Source organism: Bos javanicus, chromosome 18 (assembly GCF_032452875.1).
Source record: "Bos javanicus breed banteng chromosome 18, ARS-OSU_banteng_1.0, whole genome shotgun sequence".
Lineage (NCBI taxonomy): Eukaryota > Metazoa > Chordata > Mammalia > Artiodactyla > Bovidae > Bos > Bos javanicus.
The window spans coordinates 11,069,930-11,089,359 of NC_083885.1; the positions used below are offsets into that span (position 1 = coordinate 11,069,930).

The window sequence follows — 19,430 nt, forward strand, 5'->3', positions numbered from 1 at the left end:
CACCCCAAGCTGTGGCTTAAAGCCATAGCAGTTATTTTTGGTGATGAATCTGAGGGTTGACTGGGCTGATGGAAATAGCACTCTCCTGGGTCTCACAGTCATAGCCAGATAGGAGCTCCCCAGGACTCACTACATGTCAGGGCCTGAGACAGCTGGGGCCCCTCCCCCCTCATTTTTTTCTCTCTGCTCTGCTTCCCCCATCCCACTGGTCTCTCTCCCCCAGAGTAGTAGGGTTAGTCGCTCTTTGCAACTCCGTGGACTGTAGCCCACCAGGCTCCTCTGTCCGTGGAATTTACCAGGCAAGAATCCTGGAATGGGTTGCCATTTCCTTCTCCACGGGATCTTCCCAACCCAGGGATCGAACCCATATCTCCTGCATTGCAGGCAGATTCTTTACTATCTGAGCCACCAAGAATCTACCTTCTCTGTCTCCAGGTCTTTCTTTACCAAGTTTCTTATCTGGAAGCCAAAGTCTCCCAGGGCAAGTGTCCCAGGCCTGACTAGCAACAGCCACCTGGCTGCCGTATCCTGCTCCTTGAGAGCATCACAAGCGACCACCACGGACTTCCCTGGTAGTCCCATGGTTAAGACTCTGAACTCCCAGTTCTGGGGGCATGGGTTTGATCCCTGGTCGGGGAATTAAGATCCTACATGGGGGCAAAAGCAAAGATGCCCTAGGTTGGAGGTTGAGGGGTGACAGAGATGGCACCTTTTTCAAGGGGCATCAATGAATTGGAAAGCCCCACAGCAGCCCATGTGTCCTCACACATCTGCCCCAGGAAGGAGGGTGGGTGCTCCCAGAGGCCCCGGTGACGTCCATCCAGGGCTGCCCTGCTCACAGAGCCAGCTGTTCAGAGAGCTCCCTCCCTCCTTCCCTGGGGCAGAAAGAAGCCCCACGTGTGACGCAGGGGCATCCTGTCAGCGTGTGGCCAGCCCTGGAGCAGAATCAGAGGAGGGCAGAGGGTCCATGTTGGACCCCAGAGGCACCTGCTTCTCCTGGAGCTGGATTTTAACCTAAGTTGGCCAGCTCACACCCAGCTCTTTGAACGCCTTGAAAATGGCCACCATGTACATTACCTGCATAGGGTGTTACGCCCCCAGAAGGCACTGCTGGGGTGCAAATACCAGAGAATGGAATATCAGTCAATGAACAGAAATGAAGCATGACATGGGTGACATGGATGAAGCCTCGAAAATACTATGCTGAGCTGAAGAAGCAGGCACAAAGGGCACCATATTGTGCGATTCTGTTTACAGGCGGTGGTCAGAACAGGCAAATTCAGAGACAGAAAGTGGGTTAGTGTTTGCTTAGGGCTAGGGGAGGGGTGTGATGCGAGAAGATAGGGGTGCAGGAGTTAAAGGGTATGGGTTTCTTCTGTGGTGATGAAGATACCCTAAAATTGACAAGTGTTTGTGGTTGCACATGTCTGTGACTGTATGAAAAGTCATTGAATTGAATGATGTATGAATTATATCTCAATACATTTGTTTAAAATACCAAAGCAATACCTCACCCCAGAGACTTTGCTGGCAATCCAGTGGCTAAGACTCTGAGCTCCTAATGGCAGGTTCGATCCCTGGTCAGGGAACTACATCCCACAAGCGGCAACTAAGAGTTGACATGCTGCAACAAAGACCCAGCATGGCCAAATAAATGAATATTTTAATTAAAAAATGAAAATAGTAGTTCACCCCATTCTCTGAGTTTTGTGTATTGGTCTCCCAGATAACTATAAGTTGAGATTCAGACTAGAAACCCCCCTTCTTGGGTTCTAAAATTGGGGTTCTAAAAAAGTAAGAATAGGACTTCCCTGGTCATCCAGTGGTTAAGTCTCCGAGCTCCCAGTGCAGGAGACACAGGTTCTGTCTCTGATCTGGGAGGATTCCACATGCCACAGGGCCACTAAGCCCGTGCGCCACAGCTACTGAGCCTGGAGACCTTAGAGCCTGAGTTCTACTATGAGGAGCTGGAACACCACATCTGAGACTAGCTCCATGGAACTGGAGAAAGCCTGTGCCGCAGCAAAGACCCAGTGCAGCGAGAAATAAATAAATAATATTTTTTTAAAGGGTAAGCATTCTTTTAAAAAGAATTTTTTTAAAAAAGGGTAACATTTAAAAAAAAGTAGCCTTGATTTCAGGCCTGCCAAGGGAGCAATTCTGTGTGCAGACCTCGGGGTATCCTTCAGAGGGCGCTCTAGAGCAGCAGTCCTCAAACAGCGATTCTTGGATCAGCAGTATCTGCATCCCAGGAAACTTGGGAACGCAGATTCTCAGGTCCCACCCCAGATCCACTGACTCAGCCACTCCTGCGGTGGAGCCCAGCAATGTGTATTTTCATGAACCCTCCTAGGAAGTCTAAGGGGCTTCCTTGTAGCTCAGTCAGTAAAGAATCTGCCTGTAGTGCAGGAGACCCGGGTTCGATCCCTGGATTGGGAAGATCCACTGGGAGAAGGAAATGGCAACCCACTCCAGTATCCTTGCCTGGAAAATCTCATGGACAGAGGAGCCTGGTGGGCTGCAGTCCATGGGGTTGCAAAGAGTCAGGCACGACTGAGCAACTAACACTTACTTAGGGAGTCTAAGGCAAGCTCGACTGAGGATCACTGCTCTCTAGATGGTTCTGTCTCCTTTCTGCTCCCGCAGGCTTTCCTGAGCTACGAGTCTTGCCAGATCCCCAACAGCTGCGCCCCGTTTGCACTGACCAAACCTGAACTATGGGGCGTCCCTCTGGTTAAAGTCCAACTCAGCCAGGGAGTAGCCAAAGACTTGGGCTTGAGAAGGCTGGCGAGGTCTCCGAGCAAATCTCTGCAGGGCCACATACCTGCTGCATCCCAGGGAAAGTGAACCTACCTCATCCGTGCACTTCCTGTTGATGGGAGGCAGGAAGTCCTAGGGTGTGGCCTGACCCTTTGAATCGTCTCCAGCATCCGCTGGTGCTGGGAGTTCATGCTTGGCTTAAGTGGAATCTTTTGACCAGGCGTGCCATAGCAGTGATTCATCTTCCCAGGGGTCACCTAAAGGCACTAAAAATATCACTCTTGTCTGCAGTTCTGAGTGCCTCAATGCTGCGGGCTTTCTTTTTTTGTTCCAGACTGAAATTCAAGAGACCAGGATTCCAGTCTGATCTTCCTAACTAATTAGCCTCAACCAAAGCTGTGCTTGGTGTCTCCTGCTTTTAGAACAGGGACTAGATCTCACCTCGGCCACATGGTCGGAGCGCAGGGCTGTGCTTCAGGAATGTGGTTTTTTGCTTTCACTCTGAAACATGCCACCTGGACAAGAGATTTTATCGCTTAAGTCTCAGTTCCTTACACTGTGGATGAGATGTCCCTCAGAGTGTGACCTGCCTCACCCTTGTCTCCTATGCAGCTGCCCCAGAGGAGCTCTGGTCAGGAAACGTTTAGGGAACTCTGAAGTGAGAGCTTCCTCTTGGAGACTCACAGCAGGCTACACATTTGTATATTACAGCCTCTGAAAGTCCCATTAAAGACACCTACCTAACTTTAGTTAGGACCCTTCCCTGGTGGCTCAGATAGTAAAGAGTCTGCCTGCAATACAGGAGACCCAGGTTCCATCCCTGAGTCAGGAAGATCCCCTGGAGAAGAGCATGGTAACCCATTCCAGTATCCTTGCCTGGAGAATCCCATGGACAGAGGAGCCTGGCATGCTATAGTCCATGGTGTCGCAAACGGTTAGACAGAACTGAGTAACTAACACAGCTTTGGTTAACCCAAGGTTTCTCAAGCTTGTTTCTGCCTGGGGCCCCCTCCTTGCTAACAACTATAGAGGGCTTCCCTGGTGACTCAGGGGTAATGAATCCACCTGCCAATGTAGAAGACGTGGGTTCAATCCCTAATCTGGGAAGATCCCAGATGCCTTGGGGGCAACAAAGCCCAAGTATCGTAACTATTGAGCCTGTGCTCTATAGCCCGGGAGCTCCAAGTACTGAACCCCACATACCCTAGAGCCTGTGCTATGCAACAAGAGAAGCCATCACAAATGAGAAGCCCATGCACCCCAAAGAAGAATAGCCCCTACTCACCGCAACTAGAGAAAAGCCCATGCAGCAAAAAGACCCAGAACAGCCAAAATAAATAAAAATTTTAAAAAGTAAACAAAAGTAACTGTAGAGATTTTATGTCATCATAACACGTTTTAGGAAACAGGAAGCTAAAAGATTTCTGTGTCTCATCAACTCTGACAAAGATTTGGTGATATTCCCATCACCCATTTGGAAAGATGTCACAGAGATGTCAAAGAATCCTCCATAGGATTCCTCATGGAGGACAGTGGCATGATGTGGTTACTATGTTTTAAGGTCTGGCTCTCAGTTTTGTGTATCTAGAATCTTGGTCTGGTTAATGCATATGTGATGGTTAATTATATGTGTCAACTTGGCTGGGTAACAGTGCCCAGATATTTAGTCAAACATTACTCTGAGTGTTTCTGTGAAAGTGTTATTTGGATGACATGAACACTTAAATCGGTGAACTTTGGGTATAGCAGGAGGCTCTCCATCATGTGGGTGGGCCTTGAATGAGGTGAAGCCCTGACTAGCACAGAGACCAACCTCCCCAGAGCAAGAGGGAATTCTGCCAGCAGACAGCCTTCAGACCTGAACTACAACACTGGCTCTTCTCAGGGTATCCAGCCTGCCAGCCAATCCTGCGGATTTGAGGCTTGCCAGCCTCTGTAATTGCATGAGCCAATTTCTTAAGATAAATATCTCTCTCTATCTATATCCATATCGATATCTATATCTATATATATACACACACTTTCTATTCGTTCCATTCTCTAGAGAAGGCTAACATAACAGCCCCAAGAAAACAGACTCAGGGAACTGACTACATGAGCCAAATTCTGAAAGAGTTCAGCCTAGGGTCCTGTGTGCACTGTCTGTCCTTTCCCCTTTTAAAAAATCTTAATAGAAAATATTCAAGCCTACAGGTGGCCAGGGCTCTGCATGCAGAGCTTTCTTTACTCTTTATCAAACTTGCTTTGCTACCACCAGTAAAACTGCAGCGGTTTTGGAAAAGCAGCATTTTTTTTTCTTTTCTTTTTTGTCTGCGTGGCATAGCATGTGGGAGGTCTTAGTTCCCTGACCAGGGATTGAACCCTTATCCCTGCAGTGGAAGTTCGGAGTCCCAGTCCCTGGACCTCCTGCAGTGGGGACAATGTGGTCAAGGGCCCCTCTTCTTTCCTGGGAGGCTGCCCTCCCCAGAACCTGCACATGCTGTTAAATTAAAAATTATTGTATAACTAATATATCAATACTGCTAATAGCGGCAACACTAACTTATATGCAAAACATTTTTATTTAATCATAGAGCAAGCACAGCATAGTAATTACCTACCCAATGGTAATTACCCTTTTATTATTTTTTAAACTTCTGTGAAAAGAAAGCATCTTAAATTGGAAAGAAACAATCCATGTCACAAGCCAGTTAGTCAAAAAAATGTTTGTCTGTTTGGAGAACCCAGAATGATCATGGTAATTTCCACCCCTTATAAAGCACTTATCATGGACCAGGCATCATGCAGAGCCCTTGGGCTTTGTTGTGTCTTCACGGCCTTGATGGAGGTGCATCTCATAAACCATGATTCAAGATGAAGAAACAGAGATAGAAAAATTCAATCTCTTGTTGAGGGCGGGCACAGAACTGAAATTTAAGCCTTGGAGCATTTAACTCAGAAGTAGAGCAATGTAAGCCAGCATGTGGCCTAGTCAATATGGGTGTGTTCTTCACAAAGCCCTGTTGATGGAAATGAAGAAAAAGATAAGGCACTGTGCCTCTGAATGAGGACTGTCACTCCCTTGGTTTGTGTTTCTCTCTCTCACCAGACTGAGCAACCAGAGAGGTTCTATTACCCAAGGCAAGTTCGTGCGCCCAACACAGTGAGGTCAAACCAAAATGTCAGAGTTTGAAGCAGAGAAAGATTAATTGTAGGGCCAAGCAAGGAGAATAGGTGGCTCATGCTCAGAGAAACTCAAACTCACTGATGGTTGTTAGGAGAATTCTCATAGGCAAAATTTAGGTGAGGGCTGCAGGAGGTGTGACTTTCTTCTGATTGGTTGGTAGTGAGGTAACAGGGTGATGCTCCAGGAATCTTATGTTCAGCCTGAAGTTATCCACCTGGGTGGGGGCCTTTGTTTCTGCAGAAGAACCCAAAGATATTGTTTGAGGTGGAACCAGGACTCTACCCCAAGTCTACACTATTGTTTCTTGGCTGCTTCTTGCTTGTTTCTGTATCCCCTGGGCTTCCCTGGTGGCTCAGATCGTAAAGAATCTGCCTACAATGCAGGAGACCCAGGTTCAATCCCTGGGTCAGGAAGATCTCCTGGAGAAGGGAATGGCTACCCATTCCAGCATTCTTGCCTGGAGAATTCCATGAACAGAGGAGGCTGGCAACACACTTTCTTTCCCTTCCCTGATAGGCAACTATCTAAATCTGCCCTTTGGAACTCAGGGAAAGTCAAGAGGGCTGAATGAAGCCCATTTCTTACAAATAAGAAATGATACACACAGAAAGGATGTGTACCATGGGGGGCACCACTGGGTCCTAATCCAGTTCTAATTTTAGTTAAACACCTCATCTTAGACCGTTTCCTCTACCCATTAAAACAAATCAGAAATCCATATGGCATTAGGATAACATTGCCTCTCTTACCTTTGACATCAGCTAACAGGTTCCATCACATCAATGTCTTTCCATTATTTCCCCTGTTCACTAGCTCCTCTGTAGCATCCTGTTCAGGATGGCTTAATTGGGAAGGCTGTGAACTTTTCCTAGCTTCAGGCATGGCTGTATCCAGGAGCTCACAAAGTGTCTCTGGCCTGGGATTCAGTTGAAGGCTCTTAACTAGTACCAAGCCCTCCTGTCTCTTTGTGAGCCTCCGACTTCACCACCTTCCCATCTCCAACAACTTACCTGCCAATACCTGAGATGTCTTTCTAAAGTGAAAACGTGGGGACTTCACTGGTTGGGACTCTGCACTTCCACTGCAGGGGGCATGTGTTCGATCCCTGGTCAGGGAATCAAGATCCTACGTGTCACACGAAGCAGTCAAAAAAAAAAAAAAAAAGTTCCAGCATTCTTTCTTTCAATATCTATACAGACTCTATCTTGCATGCTTCCTCAAATCCATCCCCCCACTCTGCTGCCTTCCTTATTAATAAGCTTAGTGAACCTCTGACATGGGTTCACTATTATATTTGAATGTCATGTTTTAACTTTATGAAAATGACACTTACATACCAACAATATTAATGTATTTATGGCACTCATTTGGTGGTAAGTAACAAAATTCCAGTCCAAAGTGGCAAAGGTTTGAAGGGATCGGGGGACTCAGTTCATGTGGAAACCTGAGTTGTCTGCAGTTTCAAGCTGCTGTATCCAGGGGCTCAAGAAACATTGTCAGCTGTCTCTTACCTCTGTCTTTGTGTCTGTCTCTCCATCTCTCCATCTTTTATCTCTGCTGAAATCTGCTTTTTTTTTAATTGACGTGTAGTTGATTTACAATATTGTGTTACTTTCAGGTGTACAATAACGCAATTCAGTTATACATATGTACACATTCTTTTTTATATTCTTTTGTATTATGGTTTATTGTAGGATGGGCTTCCTGGGTGGCTCAGTGGTAAAGAATCCACCTGCCAGTGCAGGAGATGCAGGAGACGAGAGTTCAATCTCTGGGTTGGGAAGATCCCCTGGAGGAGGAAATGGCAACCCACTCCAGTATTCTTGCCTGAAATAATCTCGTGGACAGAGGAGCCTGGCAGATTACAGTCCATGGGGCTGCAAAGAGTCAGACATGACTGAGCAACGGAGCACGCGCTCTATTACAGGATGTTGGTTATAGTTCCTGTTTGGCTTCTTCTAAAGCAAGGATTCTCATATGACCACAGGCTGCCCACCCATTAGAACCTTGGTGTGCCGTGTGTGGCTGCATTACAAGGCTGTCTTTCTCACTGGGTTGTGATCTATCTTGGTGTTACAAAGTCTAAGCTCATACTGCTTACCACACGACAGGTCAGTAATGAAGAGATGAATTTTGGGGGCAAAGAATAGCAACTTTACTTGGAAAGATGGCAAACCAAGAAGAAGGTGGGCCCACCTGTGCACCAAAGAACCGTTTTGCCTGAGTTAGAATTCAGATTTCTTTTACACTAAAAGGGGAGGGAATAAAGTCAGACATTTCCTGGTTCTGGGCTGCCTCTGGAGGGGTGTGTTAATTTCTTTCTTCCTGCAATCATTCACAGGTGGGCCTGATCAGGATGTTTCCTATGGGCTAAACAAAGGTATTAAAAATATATATTTATGACATGCTTAATCTTTAGACTTGGCATGCAAATTTTTAGTTGAGGCATGTGGGATCTAAGTTTCCTGACCAGAGATCAAACCCAGGCCCCCTGCATTGGAAATGCAGAGTCTTAGCCACTGGACTACCAGGCAAGTCCCCCCAAAACTCTTGCATTACAGTAATCAATCTTCACTTGAGAGTAAAAAGGATACTTATTTTTCTAGGCTAAAGAAGACTGAAAGAAAGCTATCCTAACTCTCCTCCAACACGAGCTGTCTGTTTCGCAGAAAAAAAAAATGTTAGATGAATATCAATGAAAAATAAGAATTTCTTGGATGAACGGGAAAGGTTGGTAGGAGTGACTGGATCAAGAAACATGAAAGGGTATAAAATAGTGATGTCACCACTTTAACTCAGTGGTAACATGAATGCATGGCAGCTAATGGATTAGTCTATGTGATATAAGCTTCATTTCATCATGCCAGTCCATTTCAGTATCTATCCTATGAGGCTGGCAGGAGACACTGGACTTTCCTCCTATATGAGAACTGAGTTATAGAAAATCAATGATTGCTTCAGAGATTCAGAGTGACTTGAGGCCAGAATCAATGCAATCCAGACCCTTGGTACTTCTTACCTTGGCTTACTCCTCTTCTTTAGCACTTTCCCCCTGGCCAAGGTCCTTTAAGATAGTGGCACCTGTTCTGTGGTCTGGAGACAGTGCCCAACCCTGGGTAGGGCAGAGATGAGGAAATAAGTACGACAGAGGAGAGAGGAAATACACTGTGTGGGTGTTCTGCTCCAGAAGAGACTTCAACTACATGAGTTCTACCACTCAGAATAAAAGGCCGAAAGGAGAAGAAGTAAATGCATGAACACACCCTTGGGGAGCTGATATGAGAGGCAGCAACCTGCATTTCCTGGCCCATCTGCTCCCTTCCTTCCTAGGGCAGGTTGCTGGGCTGAATTGGATGTTGATGTTTAAAGTTTAAACATACTTGAGATAACATGCCCTGCAGAGCAAGCCATGATTGGGGGGCTCCGGGGGGACAACCTGAGGCTCCATTCTGCTCTGGGATGAAAAACCCCCAGAGCTGATTTTATTAAATGACACAGAGGGAAGAAGGCCACATGACAACGCAGGCAGAGACTGGAGTGCTGAAGCGCTAGGCCGAGGATCGCCGGCAGCACCAGAAGCTGCAGAGAGGCCTGAAATAGATGCTCCCTCAGAACATCTGCTTGTCGCAGCAGCCTTAGGAAACTCATACCGCTACTAGGCAGGTTCTTTCCTTGCCTAGAACAGGAGAATGAGATTACTCGGATGCACAAATTTGGCTCAAGGGCTTTTACCCAGCCCTTCCCCATCCCCACTCCTGCCCAGGGGACAGCCCTGCCAGGCACCTGTCCAACTCTCTCCCCGCTGCCCCCAGCCCCTTCCCACTTTCCCGCTTGCTTCTCAGAGGACCTAACCAGATACTCTCATATCTTAGATTCAACAGTTCTCAAGATTTCATCTTGTTTGCTTCACTTACTCCTTTTTCCTCCCTGTTTTTTTTTTTTTTTTTTTGCCTTAAATATTTTTCAAGCAAACCCCATACATCCTGTCATTTCACCTGGATATATTTCAGCACGTGTTAGTCGCTCAGGAGTGTCCAGGTCTTTGTGACCGCGTGGACTGTAGCCTGCCAGGCTCCTCTGTCCATTGAATTCTCCAGGCAAGAGTGCTGGAATGGGTAGCCATTCCTTTCTCCAGTGTATTTTCCTGATTCAGGGATCAAACTCAGGTCTCCTGCAGTGCAGGCAGATTCTTTACCATCTGAGCCACCAGGGAAGCCCATATCTCAGCAACATCCCTTGAAACAGGAAGTGGGGTTTTCTAGAACAGCCCCAATTTCACTAGCACACCCAATACTTTTGTTGGTAGTTAATTCCCTGGTCTCCAGGCCTTACTCACACTACTAGATTGTCTCAAAAATGTCTTTTTGTATGAAATAATGCCATTTTCAGCAATATGGATGGACCTAGAGATGATCACACTAAGGGAAGTTAGAAAGGGAAACAAACATTATATAATATCGCTTTTATGTGGAATCTAAAATATGACACAAATCACCTTATCTACGAAACAGAAACAGACCCTCAGACACAGAGAACAGACTTGTGGTTGACAAGGGGGTGGGGTGGGGAGGGGCAACTGGAGGCTTGGGGTAGGAGACACAAGCTGGTGTATAGAGGATCAATAAATAACGAGGCCCCACTATAGAGCACAGGGAGCTATATCCAGCATCCCGAATCAACCACAATGGGAAAGAATATGAAAAAAGAGTCAGCTATATGTATAGCAGAATCCCTTTGCCGTACAGCAAAAATTAACACAACATTTTAAATCAATTATACTTCAATAAAATAAAATTTTTAAAAAGAGAGAGAGGGAAAAAAAGGATTTCCCTGGTGGTCTAGTGGTCAACATTCCATACTACTGCTGCAAGGGGCACAGATTCAATCCCTGGTCAGGGAAGTTCTGTGTGCCACAAGGTGGGATCAAAACAAAGAAAAAATGCAAGAGTGTCTTTTTATGGTTTGACTCAATTTCCAAATCAGATCCCAAGCGGGCCTTTGGCAAACCTATTATTTTTTCATCACGATCCACCCCACTTAGAAGTGGTGATTGGAAAAAAAAAAAAAGAAGTGGTGGTTTGGGCTTCCCTGGTGGTCCAGTGGTTAAGAATCTGCCTGCAAATGAAGAGACATGGGTTTGATCCCTGGTCTAGGAAGATCTCATATGCCACGGAGCAACTAAGCCCATGTGACAACTGCTGAGCACGAAGGCTGTAGAGCCCTTTCACTGAAATGCAAAATAGCCCCCCTTGCCACAACTAGAGAACGTCTGCCCATAGCAAGGAAGACCTGGTGCAGCCATAAATGTATCAATCTTAAAAAACAAAACTATAGTTCTATCTCATGAAACTGCTTTAAAAAACAAAGTGGTGGCTTGACTTCTTTCAGCTTTCAATACTGGACTGAGTGGCCTATCCCTTCTCCAGTGGATCTTCCTGACCCAGGAATCAAACTGGGGTCTCATGCATTGCAGACGGATTCTTTACAACTGAGCTATCAGGGAAGCCCCTCTTTCAGCTTCCTCAGTCCCCAAATGGGGAAACCAATAATCTTCACCTCACTGGGCTTTGTGAGAATTAAAAATGGTCACTTGTTCATTCATTCATTCAAAAACTATCTATTGAAAGGCTGCGAAACATCTGGAAGGGTTACAGGTGTGTAAAAATATCAGGGAATAAAGGTAAGCTTCCTGGAGCTTAGAGTCTAGTGGAGGAGATGGATAATCCACACCTCAAATAAATATTCTGCACACTGTCGTTTAGTGAGAAGTGCTGTGGAGGGGAAAAACAAAAACAGCACAGGAGAGACCGTGGTTGGGCAGAGAAGAGGTCCTTTCAGAAAAGCCCTTTTGGAGCTGGTGGCCATCAGAATCAGAGATCTGAGGGAGTAAGGGGAAAGGAAGTTCCAGGCAGGCAGAGGGGCCCGTGAAAAGGGAAGTGGGGGACCTGCCTGGTGCCGAGTTGTCCTTCTCAAAACTCCTAGTTGGTTTTTTTTTTGCTGCATTGGTTCTTCACTGTTTTTTGAGGGCTTTCTCTCGTTGTAGTGAGCAGGGGCTACTCTTTGTTGAGGTGTGAAGCCTTCTTATTGTGGAGACTTCTCTCGTTGTGGCGCACAGGCTCTAGGTAACTGGGCTTCAGTAGTTGCAGCACATGGGCTCAGTATCTGTGGCTCATGGGCTCTAGAGCAGAGGCTGGATACTGTGATGCCTGGGCTTAGTTTGCTCTGGATCATGTAGAATCTTCCGGAACCCAGGATTGAACCTGTGTTCCCCTGAATTGGCAGGCAGATTCTTATCCCCTGTGCCATTAGGGAAGTCCTCAGATTTCTCTTCATTTTACAAAATTATTGCTGATCCCCCAAACTTTTGTTTTTGTGAATTCTATCTTATTGCCATTTACCAGTTAGGAATGAAAACCGAAATATTTATAAAAATGTATGACAATTTATTTCTCATAAATTCATTGTGTATCAGTGTAAAAATAAAATATTTTTTTTTATTTTTAATGAAATATAACTTTTCAAAATGACAACAACAAAATGGTGTTGAGAAGAGTAACATTGTTTTGCATTTTGCAGCTGCATTCTCATACCTGCTTGTGACTTTGCTTGGTTGTGATATGTCGCTTTGAATTGAAGTGTGAAGAAAATCCAGCCTCACACAGGGCATGCAGCTGGGAAGGCAGAGAGGAGTATTTTCCTAAAAAGTATAGTTCGCAAAAAGGAATGGCCTTTTTTTTTTTTTTTAAGAAAAAAATTAGGAAGGGCCTTTTTCAGTAATTGTGTATATTTTTATTTGTTGCTTGTGAAAAGCAAATTTCTTAAAGGAAAACTGCAAAGTGGAATGTGAAATCATCTCAATAAACTTTTCAAACTCTGTTAGATTAAAATCCACTTATCTATTTTAGTACTTTGAATGGATCTTTTACTCATGCGTGATTTTATAACATCCTACATGGGTCATTTGGAAAATACTGATTCAGTGAGTTATGCACACCTTCCAAATGTTGAAATGTTCCATTAGTATTAAAAAAAAAAAAAAGCGACAACCCTCATTTGTTATTATCACCATTAATCTCGTCAGAAAAGTCTTTAAATGTTGGGAAGCTGCTCAGCTCACAATGGTGGATATGTCTCCCCAAATTCCAATTGTTCTTAGAAAGCTTGAATTTTATTATCGGCAATAACATCCTGTCAAATGCACTGAGCCCTTGCTAACTTTATCTCCCTTTCCAAAAGTCTGGATAATGATAATTTCCATCATTTATTGAGTTCTTGCTCTATGCTGAACATCTTATTAAGCAATTTACATATGTTTTCTTGTTATTGTATTCATTTCCATTACATTCCTGAAAGGTATCATCCCTCCTGTTTTACAGAGGAGGAAACAAGAGGGTCTGGAGAGGTAGGTACTTGCCCCAGGTCACACAGCTACCGGTACTCTTCTATACTATCAGAGCTCCAGAAAATAATTTTCCAGGTAGGATAGGTCTAACTGAAATAGTCTAACCCCTGGGACCCAAGAATTAACTCCTGCTTGTCAGACCATGTAGCCATTGGTTTAGATGGGAAAATATGGGGCCCCTCTCAAGACATAGTTACCAAAGCTTAGCTCAAATGTTACCTCCTTGGAGAAAACTCATACCTTCCCTGGGATTTAATAAAAAGTCCCTTATCACTAATTGATTGGTAGTTAAAAAGTGCTAGGCGCCATATTCCATGAGCTAAATACAGTAGTTTCCTCCTGGCAACATGCTTGCAAAGTAGATTGTATTATTCCTCTGTGTTAATTTCCTGTTGCTGCTGTAACAAGTGGCCACACATTTACTGGTTTACAAATTATTTTGCAGTTCTGTAGGTCAGAAGATTCACTGGGCTGAAGACAAGTTGTAGGCAAGGCTGTCTTCTTTCTGGAGGCTTTAGGAGAAAATCTGTGTCTTTTCTAGCTTCTAAAACTGCATTCCTCCATCTTCAAAGCCAGCAGCCTAGCATCTTGAAATCTCTCTCACTCTCTCTGTCTTCCCTCCTCACTTAGTTGTTAACTTCTCTGATGGTCTGACTCTCTGGCTTCCTCCCTCTTTCTTTTTTTAAGGATCTTCGTGTTTACATGGGTCCCACCCATTTAATCTCTTTATCTCAAAGTCTTCAATTTAACCCCATCTGCAAAGTCCCTTTTGGAGAAGGCAATGGCAACCCACTCCAGTACTCTTGCCTGGAAAATCCCATGGGTGGAGGAGCCTGGTAGGCTGAAGTCCATGGGGTCGCTAAGAGTTGGGCACGACTGGGTGACTTTACTTTCACTTTTCACTTTCATGCATTGGAGAAGGAAATGGCAACCCACTCCAGTACTCTTGCCTGGAGAATCCCAGGGACAGAGGAGCCTAGTGGGCTGCTGTCTCTGGGGTCGCACAGTGTCGGACACGACTGAAGCGATTTAGCAGCAGCAGCAGCAAAGTCCCTTTAGCAATGTAAAGTCACATCTGTACGGGTTCTGGAGATTGGAAAGTGGACATTTTGGGGATGGGATGACTCTGCTTACCACACCTCCTTTTACAAAAAATTCACAGAAAGTTTACCTGCTGAAATTCACACAGCCCAGAGAGTGCGGGTGTTGGGATTTTATTTCAGGCTTTCTTTGGTGGGGCTGTGCTAGGACTTTGTTCCAGTGTGCCGGCTCCCTACTTGTGGGACGAAGGCCCACAGCATGTGGGATCTTAGTTTCCCAACCAGGGATTGAACCTGTGTCCCTGCATTGGAAGGTGGCTTCTTAACCACTGGACCACCAGGGAAGTCCCTTTCAGGTCTTTCTTGACTGTGCTTTCCTCCCCTGGCTCTCATTGCAAGTATAGTAGTGAAGGCAGTGAAGTCGCTTAGTTGTGTCTGACTCTTTGCGACCCCATGGACTGTAGCCTACCAGGCTCCTCAGTCCATGGAACTTTTCAGGCAAGAGTACTGGAGTGGGTTGCCATTTCCTTCTCCAGGGGATCTTCCCAACCCAGGGATTGAACCCAGGTTTCCCGCACTGCAAAGAGTTGGACACGACTGAGAGACTGAACTGAACTCCCCCACTGCAGGCAGACGCTTTACTGTCTGCGCCACCAGGGAAGGGCCTGCTAAGGACTGCAGGGCCTACAATGTGTTAGTCGCTCAGTCCTGTCTGACTCTGCAATCCCGTGGACTGTAGCCTGCCAGGCTCCTTTGTCCATGGAGTTCTCCAGGCAAGAATACTGGAGTGAGTTGCCATTTCCTACTCCAGGGGATCTTCCCAACCCAGGGGTCGAACCTGGGTCTCTTGCATTGCAGGCAGATGCTTTACCATCTGAGCTACCAGGGAAGCCCAGGGCCCACAATGCTTGCTCATATTTCCCTTTTCACATGTATCTCCTTGTATTGAAATCAAGTGGTGCCACCATTAAAACAAACAAAACATGCTGTTACAAACTAGATGTAAACCACTACAAGTCATCAATGGGTTTTCATATCCCTCCTTGTCTTTATATATAGGTAGATTTTTTTCCTGTGGTTTTAATATCAGCATGGGTACAACAGTATTGTTTCCCTAGCTTTTTAAAGTTTTTTTTTTTTAATTTTTTTGCCAGTGTGTTCACACTCATTTAATTTGCTCCTTACATAAATCTTATGAGTTAAGAAATTTAATTAACCTCATTCACGGGTGACGAACCCAAAGACTCAGCTGGAGGGGCCGAAGCAGGTGGTACCCTGCATGGTCAGGTGGGGCTCACTGTTTCTGGAACCAATGACCCGAAAACTGGTCTGTCTGCACACATGCATGTAGGTGTGTGATAGGTAACACTGGATGCTTATCATTTGCCAGGCCCCAATCCTAAACGCTTTACGGGTGCGTTTTTATTTTTTTTAAAATATTCTCCGATGCCTAGTTAAAGGCGTGGCACAGTGCAGGCGCTCAGTGTGTTTGTGGAATGAATGAAAAGTGAACAAATATGAATGGGTGGATGCGACCTCCATAAACGCAACTGCTCTGAGATCTTCAGCTCGCACTTCGGAGACCCCGGCCCAAGGGTTCGGCGGACCGGGCCGACCTCAGGCCGCAGCTCCCGGCCCGGACTTCCCGAGTCCCGCCAAGCACCGCCCAGGTGGCCTCCGGGGTGGTGAGAAGCTCGGGCAGACCAGGCGCTCCGGCGTTATCACCTCCGTCCCCCGCGCTTTCCCTCCGGGCCCGGCAGCTCGGGTCTGCAGAGGGCGGGGCCGTATCCGCCTAGGGGCGCGGGCTCAGGGTCCACCCCAGGCCGGCTCCCGCCGCGCACGCCCACCTGTCGGCTGCGCATGCGCAGCGCAGGCCCGGCGCGCCCGGCCTCCCCACGCCCCGCGGCGCGCGGCCAGTGCGCAGGCGCGGCGGCCGATGCGAGTGTGTATGTGCGGGCGAGAAGATGGCGGCGGCGGGGGAAGCAGCGTGAGGAGCCGGACGAGCGCCGAGGCTCATTGAAACGGGCCGCCATGGCCCTCCGCAGCCCGCAGGTAGCCGCCAGCCGGCGCCCTCGGCGGGAAGGGATCCCAGGCCGCGGGCGGGCGGGCGCCGGGGCGGACGGGCGGGCGGGCGCACCCCGGCTCTGAGCGAGCGTGTGGGAGTGGGGGAGGGCGCCGGGACACGCTCCCCGGGACTAGGCCCCGAGCCTCCCGCTGCCTCCGCGTCTCGGCCGCCCTCAGCCCGGCCAGGCCCGTGCCCGAGCCCGCCGGGCCCCACCTCGTGGGGGCGGCAGAGAGGGGGAGCCCGGGCCGGCCTGGAGAGGGTATGGGGGGGGGGTGCGAAGGGGTTAACCTCAGGGCTGGACTGCGGGGCGAGCCGGCGGTAAGGATGGGGCCCTGGCCGTCCCGGGAGGCGGCCGAGGGGCTTCGGGAGGCCCGGGAGCGGCAGAGCCTTCCACGCCCTCCGGTTGCCTCTGCCCGCAGCGAACCACCAAGATTTGGGGGTGCACCGTTTTCCCCGTGGCACTAAAGGTTGCTTTCGCAGTTTGATTGACCCCGTTGCGGGGGTTGGGGTGGAGTGGGGTGGGGTGGGGGTGAGTGAGATTGCTGGTTTTCTGGCTTTTAGATTCAAGTGACTGAGGAGCAGCTTAAGGTTACTGTTGCAAAGGGGACTCGAAATAACTCGCCAGGACTATACTTTTATTAATACCTGCCTTTGAGTGACATGCTTTGCATGAATCCGTTTCAGCCCGTCTGACACTATACTAACGCACACTGTCAGAGCGGTCTCTCAGGCTTAGGGGCCATTTAAGATAATCCCGTAGTGGAAAGAAAGAGGAACGAGCACGCTTTTAGGGAGATAGTTTAGAGTTGAACTCAGTGCTCCCTACTCTCCCAAATACAGTTGCTCTGTTTGAAAATCAGCATGTGGTCTTATTTGTCGAGCTTGCTGTGTAGACCACTGATTTGTCGACTTCCAGTCCCTGGAAGTTGTTGCACTTTTTTGTATCAACTCCGTGTGCTGTAGTATTAACTTTGTATTAAATATAGGGAAATGGAACGGAGTAGCTATTGGAAAACTGGTGGCCGGTAAATCATAACTCTCTCTAAGCAGTTGGTTTTTGTTGCCCTTTTGGGAATGGAGTAGGTTTTAATAACTTGTAATTAACGCGTGTCGCGGAATTTAAGACGCGATAATTTAAAAAAAAAAATGAGATCTTAACAGGAAGCTGCAATTTTGTTAAATTTTTGGCGCTTCAGTTTGCTCTACAACTTTCCGCCTTTAACTTTTTGTTCACTAGTACGTCTGCTTTTGAAAGTAACTCAGTAAAGTTCTATGCACAAAAAAAGGCTTAGTGGTTGAATAAGTTTTACGTGTGTAATTCAAAGATTTCTTTTCTTAAGAAATTTAGTATTTGCCTTTTTCTCAACTTAAATATTAAGATAAATAGCTACAAAATAGGTACAAGGTTCATTGTGAACGAATGGGTCATAGTCTTAGTGATTTTGAAATGAAAGAAGCATGTTTAGGCATAATTCACTTCATTATCATAAGCACCCGTCGCAGGGCAAAATTGAAATGTTAATGAGCAGTGACAATATGTAAACGTGATTGTAATTTCGTTTGCTTTCCTTGTCCTAGTGTTTGTTTTATACAGCATTATTGCCTGCATGTTGTACATCTTTGGAAAATTAAGGTGGCAACAGTTAGCTGAACATAAATGTTAGCAACACTTTGGGCTTATTCTTTTAAAGCATGATTGAAATGCTTTTAAGTTCTAGCATAGAGAAGGTAGGAAAGGAAATGGTATGATTTCTCATACTTTTCGTAATTTTCTTTTTAGAAGAGTAGTAATGAAAACAGGTAATGAAATCATGTATGTGACAGGATTTAATGGTTGGATCCTGCATAAGTCAGGCTGAGCGTTTTAATAATTCAGTTTTATTCAGTTACCTCCTGTCCTAAGGGTACTGCCTTGGTCATTGCCATTCATACAAATACCGATGGAGCGATCACCCTGTGCTAAGCACGATGATGCATGTTACGTGTTTACTGTGGGGGTTAACAACCACAGATTAGCAGTCGGGGCTCTATTTCATTTTATTTTTTTCTTAGGTTTTTTTAAGGGTCCTATTTTAAAATTGGATTTTTAAGGTTACAGTTGATAAAAAGAAAAAAAATATTTATTTGACCCAAAATATAAAAAATATTATAATTTATATATATATATATACATACACTTCATAAAAAAAAAAAGAAAGAAAAAAAAAAATAAAACATTTATAGACTATATCCTATTTCCATAGTATTGATTGAACCCTTTTCCCTGGATTGACGTGAAACTGAAAAACTTGGAAACATTTCTAATGCGGATAGCTTTCAACACATTTTAACAAACCCAAATAATGAACTTTGACAATTGAGGTGAAAGTACATCTCTAATTAATATTTGTTGTCACGAGGGAACTGATGAAATGATTTGGGATAATTAATTTGAACTGACCAGTGCTGTCTTAAACTGGAAGAAGCGTTTGTGATCGTTGCAGCTGTTCTTAGTGAAATCTCTACAGTAACGCTTCTTACACCCTATTTGAATATCATGTGGCTGCTCCTGTCCTGGTCCTCTGCAGCGGGCTCACCTCAATCTTTTCCTTACCTAGATTAAAATAATGTGGCCCCTTATTTTACACTGTGGGATTTCTTGGATCCAACTTTGAGCATATGGTAGAGTGTTACTGAAGCATTGAATATCTTTGTAACTGACAGCTGTGTTAGTAGTTCTCCAAAGAGAAGCATTTTTATTGGCGTTTCATAGTGAGCAGCTGAAGTAAATAAAATTATTTGAAGTATAGGATATTTGGAGATACCAGTGTTCATTTGTAGAGTGACAGCAAAATCTTGAAACAGGTCCTTGCACTAGATATGCTATTTAAAGTTTGAGTTGATGATCTCCTCCGTGGTTCCTGCAGACCAGCAATGGAGGTGAGAGCCCCATCCAGGGCCTCCCCTCACGCTCTGGAGCCCATCTTGTGGGGACCAAGTGATGAAGTGATGGCAAGT

At 46.0% G+C, this 19,430-nt stretch overlaps 1 protein-coding gene across 1 annotated transcript in view; it reads left to right on the forward strand.

Annotated features, from left to right (window-relative positions):
* Window positions 1-16,061: 16,061 nt before the first annotated feature.
* The window catches only part of USP10 (ubiquitin specific peptidase 10), a 63,486-nt gene continuing 60,117 nt past the window's right edge, over window positions 16,062-19,430 (forward strand). Inside the window, exon 1 of the mRNA XM_061386890.1 lies at window positions 16,062-16,420. Within this exon, the coding sequence (XP_061242874.1) occupies window positions 16,229-16,420 (192 nt within the window). The 5' untranslated portion in view covers window positions 16,062-16,228. The remainder of the gene's footprint in view (window positions 16,421-19,430) is intronic.